Genomic DNA, 12,434 nt, shown 5'->3' with positions numbered 1-12,434 from the left:
CGCTACCATGGCTGTTCGTTTGTCTGTCCAGGATTTTAAATCACCTGTAGCTCTCAAACCGTTTCACCTATTGACTTGAAATTTGTTACACATATACTACGTGACATCTACTATCCGCTTTCGGGATGATGATTTTTATTACTCTTTCAATTTTCATTTTATTGTAGAATCAAGTCTCGGCAGCATGCAACAGGGCGGCCATGCTGCGCATGCGTATGGGCGTCATTCTCATTCCCTACCACCTTCGCTAATCATTCTTGAGGCAAATTGAAGACTTAAGTGCCAGCTTAAGTGAAAAATTAAAGAAAACATACTAAGTAATTGCAACACAAAAACTAACTTAATCAATTTTAACGCAAAAAGATGCCGATGAAAAAAGAGAAGCAGCGGGCCACTACGGTGGAGAAAAGAAATGCTGCTCAGGAAGCAGCAAGCGCATCAACCTCTGAGCAAACAGATGATAAACATACAAAAAAAGAGGATGAAAACTAGGAATGCTCAAGTCAAGTGTATTCACTGTACATTATCGTGCAGTACGCTGTTACTGGTTTTTAATATTATGTCACTTAGTATCTGTCACTTTAATATTATGCGACACCTGTCACTATGGTATTATATTATATGCACAATTCCTAATGCACTGGCATGAATTGAATTTCCCCTTGGGATTAATAAAGTATATATCTATCTATTATTATATGCACAATCCATATTACCTGTATTGGACTGAATGATTCCAACACCAGTGTACTGCGATTACATTTGACAGCCTATACTTACTAAGTGTTATTTGCATAGTGTGTACTTTAATGTTTAAACCTAACTTGGTATAATTCTTGGCTAGGGGTACTTAAAGTTCCCTCAGGATCAATAAAGTATCTACCTATCAATCAATCAAGATACAATTGAATAATGCAATGCTAAAGACATTCTTACAGCACTGAAAGATAAATTAAATAAACTACGAGAAAATTCTATTTGGCAAAATTAAGATTTTCTTACCTCCATTAATTGCTAATATATCAGGGTCATTGACGCCATCCACAGCTAAAAGATTACATGCTATCTAGAAATACCAAAAAAAAAAAAAAAACAATTTTACATTTTGTGTAAAACACTAGCTACACAAATATAAATATATGACTGAACAACTAGTAATGTGTTTATGTTTTTAAATTTAAAAATTAAGCTTCACCAATCATCTGACATCTGAATCTATCTTCCAGTTATACTAGTATGCTAAAGTTGGCGTGCTAAATCTGGAGCTTCCATCCAATTCCTATTGGATCCCAAGTATATTTTCAAAATACACAAATCTGCCTAACACATTTTTTAAGAGAAATAAAACTTACTTGTGTTTCATAGAAATAGCCAGATGGGAAAAGTGGTCTTATTGATCGATCTAAAAGACATAAACAAAATAAAGTTAATTTTCTTGTTTTAATATGCACGCAACAAGCAACAAGCAACTGGATTTTAAATATATATTTCATTATCATCACTTCAGCTTGGAATTCCAGAAATAGAGGACTCTGATTACTTGGAAGATTTCCATACAGAAGATATGCACAAATCCTTCCATTTTCAAACCCATTTAATCTAATTTTGAGTTCAGAGGGCACTCATTCCTATGGGTAAAATTTAAAGTCATCAAATAAGTTTACATGCATTTGACTGGGATGAATGAAAAAAAACCAAAGTACCTGAAGGAAGAATCCCACAGAAAGAATGTGCAAACACAAAATACTTTCCTCATAATAATCCATAAAAGACCTTCCTTCACTCTATGTAGAGCAGGTGGCCAGTTATCCTGTGGTTCAAAACAAGAACTACACACCAACATCTGCTTTTACTTCATTTATTGTCCTCAGTTTGGATAATATGATTCAGAATATTTGTTTCAGAACAATTTGCAAAAAAATACTATGATTTGTACACTATGTATTATGGTCAGAAAATATAGGACCATAATAACCATACAATAATGATATAGTGGCTCACCTATCAGTCTGCTTTTAAGTATTTCATTTTCTGTTGAGCCGAGCTCCCTTCTGAGATAATTAGTAGGAATCCTCCCAGCTGCTGCTGCTTTCTGTCGGTAATCAACCTGAATTGTTTTTTTGCAAAAATTTGACAGTTTAATAATAAAATAATAATAATAAACTATAGTCAAACAACCCACTAAAATGTCATGACAGATACTTGCATACTTACAACCAAAGGCATAAACTGAGAAACTGATGGTTTAGTTTTACTAACAGCTGTCACCATCACAGATGTTTCCCCTTGCTGGGAGAGAGAGACAGCAAAATTAATAATAAAAAAGCAGCAGTGAATACTTTATTTTAGAGAAGTTTTGTATATAGGGTAGTCCAGATCTTATTACGCAATTTTCATTACTCTATAACTTATTAAGTTTATTACATAGAAAATCACCCGAAAAATCCCAGACCATTGAGAAGTGTGCGAACTGACGACATGAAGAATCATCTTCACGCCGAACTGGAATCATCCCCGCATAAATGAAAGTCATCAAGACGATCTGGATCTGCATAACTAGATCTGGAATACCCTGCATAGGCATTTTACTGTGCTTACTGAATAAATATTCTCTTGTAACATTGCAGGCAGAGCTAGATCACATCCTCTAGATGCATATTGTCAACGCTTTGTATTAATGAATATTGGATACTTACTTATAAGCAGTTCAGGTGTTATGTTTCATGAAAAACTTATTTATACAATTTTCTTTGCATGTAAAAGTGATAAGAATTAAAGACAAAAAAAATTTCAGTGATAAATTTTACATAACCAGTTCTCACCTGCACAACTGCAGAACCATCTGCAAACCGAGCCAATTTTCCAGATGAAATCTCTATATTTCTGTAATATCAAAATAATATGTAATCTCTTATTTATAATGCTAGGTTGTTATTAAAAAGGGAAAAAAAAACATTGCCAATGTACCAAATAAATAAATTGTATTACTTGTACTTTATTTTGGCTCTTTAACCAAAGACTTTTATCTCACCAAACATATAAATGTACCACATTACCCTTACAATACATAAAAGAGATTGAAAGGTATACTTATATTATTACAGTTTAATCTATTGTAAAATATAAGGCATATATTTAGTTGTTAAATTATTTAATGCCAAAACAAAATAATGCTATAAATTACTTTATGCCAAAACAAAATATGCTATATGTTTTTCGTCATCAGAGGTCACCATTATCAAAGGTTTGACCATTCAAATCAATTTAATTTCATTCTATTCAGTTTTATTGTCCCAAGAGTGAAATTTGGTTTGTCAGCAGGTTTAACAGAGAGAACACAAAAAGACATTAAAAACACATCACAAAAAACACAGACATTAAAATAAGGTGAGTACAAATAATAATAATAATAATAATATAATATAATATACCAGTGCATACTTATGATGAAACCTTACTTCAAACATCCATCACGCAACCCGCTATATCTTAACTACAGGGTCACGGGGGTCTGCTGGAGCCAATCCCAGCCAACATAGGGCGCAAGGCAGGAAACAAACCCCGGGCAGGGCGCCAGCCCACCACAGGGCGCGCACACACCCATACACCAAGCATACACTAGGGACAATTCAGAATCGCCAATGCACCTAACATGCATGTCTTTGGACTAGCCTAGTTGTACATAAAAGTTAAATCAATATTTAGGCTTGCCAAGTGATTGTTGCAAATGACAGTTGTTCATCCCATGATTTAAGCCTACAGATGTTTATTAAAGTTGAACTTATCTAAAAGATTAATAGCAGCTGGGATAAAAGATTATTTGTATTGGTTGCTTTTTATCCTTGGAATTTTCAAATGCATGACATGATGGCAACAACTAAAACTGAGAATGTAGGGGATGAGTCCTGTCTGACAAAATACACTCTGACAAATATAACAGACAGAAGTTCAACCAGACAGACATTCAAGGTTGCAGTTTACTTTTGCAAGCCTACTCTGTTCTGCTTTGCAGTTTTATATGGCATTTTATACATGTAACCTCATTTTGCACCATATTTTAATTTCTGTTTTAGATGAGGTGGTAAGTAGAGAGTTGATCCTCGCAATGACATGACAACCAAAGTGCACTAGGCCTTTTACACTACATTCTTCCATATATTATTAAACTAAACAACGACTTGACATTTTGTATCTATTACAGTGAATGGGTCTTCCATTTCAATTTTTAAAATCCTGACTGTTGTAAAATTGAAAAATAAATTAATTGAGAGCATAAAATACTAAATTGCAATTCAAGCGTGTAGCGTTGCCGGGAGATTCTTACCCTGTATATACTGATAACATTAGTTGCAAGGCCGGAATCAGTACTGGATGTGGCACCAGTTGACTGCAGAACACATTGATGCACCTAATTCGTCAAACTTAGCCACTTAGGAGTAGTCAATAATCAAAGCAAAAGTAACCAATAATTTGGCTGTGAGGACTAAACTGCACACTAATCTGTGACTGGGTTAGTCACTACTATTAACTCACCATGCGGTACTTAACTTGCTATGGTTCTGATTTCAGTAATACTTTAAATAAAAAAAAAAAAAAGTTACAGTGGTGAAATGCATAAGTTAAACATCCATCAGTCTTTTTTCTGAACATATATTTTCACTATATGGCTATGAAGATACAAAGTGTATTCCTTAAAGCAACCATAGAAGGGTTTCTAGTCCATTACAAGGCTCCTCATGTACACACGTAAACATACTCTCATACATGGGTCAATTAAGAGACTCCAATGAACAATATTCACTTTTGGAATCCGAACAGAAACTTATGCATCATAACAAAAATCAAAGGAAGAAAGTAAAAACTATATACACTGTCCAGGCCACAAGACACTGAGCCATGTGCTGTTCATGTCAAAAAGTGGTAGCTTCATATATTCTGCTTTTTATTTATTAAGTAATACCACTGGTTAACAAAGGTTTTGACACAGAACATCTTAGAGTTTTTAAATGGTATTTTATCATCCTGACACATATATATATATATATATATATATACACACACATATATCTATACTAATAAAAGGCAAAGCCCTCACTCACTCACTGACTCATCACTAATTCTCCAACTTCCCGTGTAGGTAGAAGGCTGAAATTTGGCAGGCTTATTCCTTACAGCTTACTTACAAAAGTTGGGCAGGTTTCATTTCGAAATTCTACGCATAAGGGTCATAACTGGAAGCTATTTTTCCCCATATAATGTAATGGAGTCTTGAGTTGGAGATGGCCGTGGAGTTTCGTGTGACATCATCACACCTCCTACGTAAGTACGTAGAGAACAAGGAAGAACTCCAGCGATGAGCACAAAACGCCATTTCACAATTGAGAAGGCAGAAAAACATTATGAAGCAAATGATGCATATGCGGAAACAAAGCACGGCGTGAACCGTAAGTTTATATTAAATTAAGTTCATAGACAGGCTGCCACTAGCGTTTGTAATTTAGTGCCTGCCCATATAAGGCCGTCCATCAGCGGCAATCCAATACAAACACTGCCACTAAATATTCACGTGTGAAGGACTGTGCTTATGCAGAGGAAGATGAGATGGTCAGGGTGGTGTTTGGCACAAACTCATTGAAACTGCGAGAGAAACTTTTGAGTGCGGGTCTTAGCTGACATTACGAGATGGCACCAGTACAGCTGGGAACCTTCGATGCAAGAACACCAAGCGGCTCACGTGAACTGGCGCAGTGCACAGACAAAAGCAACAGTTCCAAAGAGTGCTGAACAAAAACCGAATTACACAATTGAGAAGGCAGCAAAAAAATATGAAGCGTCTTATACATACAATCATATTCATAAGTGCAGCTACTGCGGAAACAAAGCACACGGTGGAAAAAGTGAATGTCCCGCTAAAGGAAGACAGCGTAAAAAAAAAAACCCGTGCATGCAGTTTGTCACATCACAGATAAAAAGGAAGACGAGCTGTTTATTGATGCAGTAAGGAACTAATCGATGAATGAAACCTCTTATCTTTACAGCGATTGACAAACACGGAATGTAACTTGAACACATCCTACAAATCGAGCCTGATTGAAAGAAATAATGATAATCAAATCCTTGATGACAGCAACATTCAATAACACTCACAAAACAATTACTGTATATTGACAATCATGTTACGTTATTTTTAAAATGTTCCCTTTTCTTTTCATAACTTCTACTTCTCCACTCGATACGGGTATATATATATATAAATGTATATATATAGCCCGATCTACAATACATACTTTAGCATAGACAAGCCACACGCTGTGGCGCAATTGTAGAGTCTTAAGCCTCTAACGCCGACATTGAGGTTCGATTCGAGAGGGGTGTACTGAGTATGTACGCGCTACCGATTCATTTTACCTTCGTGATCTCCTTGGTTTGGGGCGTATGAAAAATATTAGGTTAGCGAGAATCATGTTATGTTATTTTTAAAATTTTCCCTTTCTTAGCACAAGCACAGTTGAGAAGCTTCATGCATGTACTCCATAGCAGCGTTAAAAATAACGCATTTAATCACACTTTCAATTCCAAGCAAACGGGAACTTTTGTCAATGCATGATTTCCTGGTACATCTATTACATTGATGCACACATCACAGCTACAAAAATGTTAGAGTCGGAATAAAGCGCGTTCCTCGACTGATCATTTCGACTACCGAGCGAAGCCTTGATAAAAGCATGGTTTTGTGCACACTGAAAAGCAAGCAAAATTAGATGCATTACAGAAAGCGGACTTTGTGGCTCTTACTGGGGATCATTGGACTTCCGTGACCGTTAGTAATTCTAAATACATCTAATTACAAAATGTTCAATGATCACACTGTTTTAGCCTAATGTACAAAATAATTTTGGCTAATGTTACTCAGAGTTTAAAGAGTAAGCTGGTCAAATTACCTTTTATGTTTCTGACTTATTTTTTAAGAAGAAAAACTGCACTTTATGGTGAAATTTTGGTTATTATTATTTAAAGACAATACTATTCTGAAAATGTACTTAAAGTACTTAAACTACCACTTTATTTTTAAGTCTGCCCAATTTTTACCAGGGATGATATTTTTGTTTCTGTTTTGAATTCAAATGCAGTTTAAAGCTTTTTTCAGAAATTAAAACAGCTTCAGTTTACAATATTCATGTCCATGTCTATTATTTGATTCTGTAAGCCCACTAAAACCGTTTTAAATAAAAAAAAACATTTGCGATTTGGGGCAAATTTACGTGTCGATTACATACGATTAATCAAGATTAATTCTTACACAGCCTCTAGTTAATTGGATTAATTTTTTTAATCGAGTCCCACCACTAATATATATATATGTAGATATATATATGTAGATTTGTATATATATGTGTATATACAGTATATATGTAGATATGTATATGTTGTATATACAGCATGTATATATGTGTGTGTATATATACAGTATGTGTATATATATGTATATGTATATATATGTATGTGTGTATATATATATATATATATATATATATATATATATATATATATATATATATAGCAACACTCATGACAATTACAAAACAATTACATTGTCAATCATGTTACGTTATTATTAAAATGTTTCCTTTTCTTTTTACTTCTCCGCTGCCAATCGCAGGTATTTTGCTATATGTATATATATATATATATAAATAGATAGATATGACAACAACACTCATATCAATGACAAAACAATTACATTAACAATCATCTTACGTTATATTTAAAATGTTTGCTTTTCTTTTTCATAACTTCTTTAACACACTACTTCTCATTTCTTGGCCTTGGTATTCTCTAGTATATATATATATATATATATATATATATATATATATATATATATATATATATATATATATATATATATATATATATATATATATATATATATACACACACACACACACACATATATATATATATATGTGTGTGTATATATATATATATATATATATGTATGTGTGTGTGTATATATATATATACTAGCAGAATACCAAGCGCATGAGAAGTAGTGTTTAAAGAAGTTATGAAAAAGAAAAGGAAACATTTTAAAAATAACGTAAGATGATTGTTAATGTATTTTTTGTCATTGATATGAGTGTTGTCACATATCTATATCTATATCTATATCTATATCTATATCTATATCTATATCTATATCTATATATATATATATATATATATATATATATATATATATATATATATATAGCAAAATACCTGCGATTGGCAGCGGAGAAGTAAAAAGAAAAGAAAACATTTTAATAATAACGTAACATGATTGACAATGTAATTGTTTTGTCATTGTCATGAGTGTTGCTGGCATATATATATATATATATTAAACATGGGCGATATGGCCTAAAATCAATATCACGATAAATTGAGCAGTTAACCTCGATAACGATAAATGGACGATAACCACCCCAAGTGCCAAAAAAACTTTTTTTTTTATTCATTTGATGGGGCTGTGGCAGGCAGCATAGTTCCTCCAGTTATTTTGATAATATTATTCCCCCTAGACCTATTCATTGCAATTATATTATTACCACTTTAAAGGACTGTAAAATGTCACTGAAAATAAATGAAGACAATAGTAGTAAGTACTTTTAGTGGTTAAGATTTATTAACTGAACAAAATAAAAAGTGTAGGATACAATATGTAACCATGCTCTCTAAAAAATGTGTATCCCTTGTAAACAAAATAGTTTAATAATAAATATGTTTCACATTGGCTATTCACAAAGTAAACAATGATTGTGCAAATGTAATGCCATCATGGACAAAGGCCTATCTCTGCTAAGGCCTTGAGGTAGCATATCTATCAAATCTTCACACCCAACATCACCCCAATTCATGGTCTAATTCTCAAATAAAGCAAGCAAAATAAAGTAAGAATTAAATAAGACCTCTCAGACCATATTTACAAAATTAAAAAGGGTTGGCACAGTAATAAAACATTTTAAAAATCATGTATTTTGCTACATTTCACAGCACAACATGATCAACACTGGCTCACAATAAGTCTTCTGTAAAACTTTCTGGATACACTGCTGCTCAGCAGTCTTAAGTATTTTATGCCTATATAAACATTATTCAAACATTAATACTTTCAATTTTGAATATGACACACAGAATTAAAGTCACTTTAAAACACACCAGATGTCACCACCCAAATATATTAAGATGTACACACTTACCGACTGCCAGGTGCAGCCTGTACCCAAAACATTGCACCCGTGTCCATTTATTGAGCTTGACAGCTTTCACAATATTTGGGCGTTGTCAGTTGTTATAGCAACAAGGTCCTCTTCACTGATGTCCCATGCAGACAGCATCGCTCTCAACCCCTGTCCAACCATCTCCCCCGTGTGATCAGATGGAAAATAGGCCGTCTCGAGCACTCTGGTACGCAGCTCCCATTTGTTGTCGATGTAATGAACTGTGAGACTAATATACGGCTCCATTGTGCGGCTGGACCAGAGATCGGATGTGGCTGCAGCGTGCTTAACGTATCTCAATTCAGCAGCAACCTTTTCCTCTCTGTGCTGTACATGCTGGGAATGATAGTTTTTGAAAAATATTTTCGTGATGGGAGTTTGTATCTCTTGTCAATTATTTTCATGAAGTGTCTGAACCCGTTGCGTTCCACTGTAGCAATAGGAGCCATGTCTTTTGCTATGTGGTAGCCTATAGCATTTGTGATTTCTTGCCATCTTTTTGAAGTTCGCTCATATAGTTGAGTACTAGCAAATGCTTCGGTTATTGACCGCTGCCTGGTGGAGGAAGAGGCGTTTTGCTGGTCCTCCTAATCTCTTCTCGCTTTGAGCTTTTTTATGTCTTGAATTGAATCACATGGTTGTGCTGCAGGTGGTGGAAGAGGTTGGTTGTGTTACCTTGACTTGGCCAACAGTCTTTTGCAGAGTTTACATTTAACAATTTTTGATCAATATCATCCTTGTTGAATCAAAATGTTGCCAAGCGATTGATGATGCATTTTTTTGTTAACAAGCGTCTCCTCTTCCTCCTCCACCAGCTCTACCTTCGTGCTGCTGCTTCAACATTTAAATCGTCCTCCATTTGTTCACCCGTGTCTCGTCTTGTTACAGGTAGTAGAGTCATGTGACTCCACCCCGTCAAGTCTGTAGCGTAGCACAGCACATGCCTTTTCTTAAAGGGACATGAACATATGCCAACCTGCACATGCCTTTTCTTTTTTAACTTAAAATTTTGATATTTACCGACATGGGCAAAATATATCGATGAGAGTCATAAATTTATATAACGATAAATTTATGATATATAAGTCCCAGCCCTAATATATATATATATATATATATATATATATATATATATATATATATGTATATATACACACACACATATATACATACTGTATATACACATATACATATCTACATACTGTATATACACATATATATACAAATCTACATATATATATCTACATATATATATTAGGGGTGGGACTCGATAAAAAAATTAATCCAATTAATTAGAGGCTGTGTAAGAATTAATCTTGATTAATAGTATGTAATCGTCACACGTAAATTTACTTGCCCCAAATCGCAAATGGTTTTTTTTTTAATTTAAAAGGTGCCACATGAGAGGTTGGGCATCAAGTTAAAAGAAGTGGGAGTTCAGGGTGATGTTTTTAGATGGGTGCAGAATTGGCTCAGACACAGGAAGCAGAGGGTGATGGTGCGAGGAACCTCATCAGAACTGGCCGATGTTAAGAGTGGTGTTCCACAAGGGTCAGTGCTAGGGCCGCTGCTATTTTTAATATATATAAATGATTTAGATAGGAATATAAGTAACAAGCTGGTTAAGTTTGCAGATGATACCAAGATAGGTGGATTAGCAGATAATTTGGAATCCGTTATATCATTACAGAAGGACTTGGATAGCATACAGGCTTGGGCAGATTTGTGGCAGATGAAATTTAATGTCAGTAAATGTAAAGTATTACACATAGGAAGTAAAAATATTAGGTTTGAATACACAATGGGCGGTTCGGGAAAATCGAGTACACCTTATGAGAAGGATTTAGGAGTCATAGTGGACTCCAAGCTATCAACTTCCAAACAGTGTTCAGAAGCCATTAAGAAGGCTAACAGAATGTTAGGTTATATAGCACGATCTGTGGAGTACAAGTCCAAGGAGGTTATGCTCAACCTTTATAATGCACTGGTGAGGCCTCATCTTGAGTACTGTGTGCAGTTTTAGTCTCCAGGCTACAAAAGGACATAGCAGCACTTGAAAGGTCAGAGAAGAAGCGACTAGGCTAATTCCAGGTCTACAGGGGTTGAATTATGAGGAAAGATTAAAAGAGCTGAGCCTTTACAGTTTAAGCAAAAGAAGATTAAGAGGTGACATGATTGAAGTGTTTAAAATTATGAAGGGAATTAGTACAGTGGATCGAGACTTATATTTTAAAATGAGCTCATCAAGAACATGGGGACACAGTTGGAAACTTGTTAAGGGTAAATTTTGCACAAACATTAGGAAGTTTTTCTTTACACAAAGAACGATAGACACTTGGAATAAGCTACCAAGTAATGTGGTAGACAGTAAGGCGTTAGGGACTTTCAAAACTTCGACTTGATGTTTTTCTTGGAGGAAACAAGTGGATAACGGACTGTGCGAGCTTTGTTGGGCTGAATGGCCTGTTCTCGTCTAGATTGTTCTAATTCTAATTCTAATTCTAAAAGGGTTTTAGTGGGCGACAGAATCAAATAATAGACATGGACATGAATATTGTAAACTGAAGCTGTTTTAATTTCTGGAAAAAAAAAAAGCTTTTAAACTGCATTTGAATTCAAAACAGAAACAAAATATCATCCCTAGGTTAAAAATTGGGCAGACTTAAAAATAAAGTGGTAGTTTAAGTACTTTAAGTACATTTTCAGAATAGTATTGTCTTTAAATAATAATAACCAAAATTTCAATTTGTAGCTGTGATGTGTGCATCAGTGTAATGGATGTACCAGGAAATCATGTATTGACAAAAGTTCCCGTTTGCTTGGAATTGAAAGTGTGATTAAATCGTTATTTTTAGCAGCGTTATAGATACATGCATGAAGCTTCTCAGCTGTGCTTGTGCTAAGAAAGGGAAAATTTTAAAAATAGCGTAACATGATTCTCGCGTTAACCTAATATTTTTCATACGTCCCAAACCAAGGAGATCACGAAGGTAAATGATGTCGGGTTACTTGGCGTATAGTCAGTACATCCACTCTAGGGAATCAAACCTCGAGATAACATGGGCGTTAGAGGCGAAGACTACAATTCGCCTGCGTGTGGCTTGTCTATGCTAAAGTATGTATTGTAGATCGGGTTATATATATACATTTATATATATACCGTGTATACAG

The 12,434-nt window shown here is 34.5% G+C and overlaps 1 protein-coding gene across 1 annotated transcript in view; it reads right to left on the bottom strand.

Annotated features, from left to right (window-relative positions):
- The window catches only part of LOC120516496 (polyribonucleotide nucleotidyltransferase 1, mitochondrial), a 128,117-nt gene that overhangs the window by 95,385 nt on the left and 20,298 nt on the right, over window positions 1-12,434 (bottom strand). Inside the window, exons 2-6 of the mRNA XM_039738200.1 lie at window positions 2,823-2,883; window positions 2,215-2,289; window positions 2,002-2,107; window positions 1,353-1,402; window positions 1,003-1,066 (exon numbers count right to left, since the gene is read on the bottom strand). Coding sequence (XP_039594134.1) covers window positions 1,003-1,066; window positions 1,353-1,402; window positions 2,002-2,107; window positions 2,215-2,289; window positions 2,823-2,883 — 356 coding nt within the window. The remainder of the gene's footprint in view (window positions 1-1,002; window positions 1,067-1,352; window positions 1,403-2,001; window positions 2,108-2,214; window positions 2,290-2,822; window positions 2,884-12,434) is intronic.

Source organism: Polypterus senegalus, chromosome 16, assembly GCF_016835505.1.
Source record: "Polypterus senegalus isolate Bchr_013 chromosome 16, ASM1683550v1, whole genome shotgun sequence".
NCBI lineage: Eukaryota > Metazoa > Chordata > Cladistia > Polypteriformes > Polypteridae > Polypterus > Polypterus senegalus.
The sequence above is the reverse complement of the archived record's forward strand: the minus strand, read 5'-3'. Positions and strand labels throughout refer to the sequence as shown.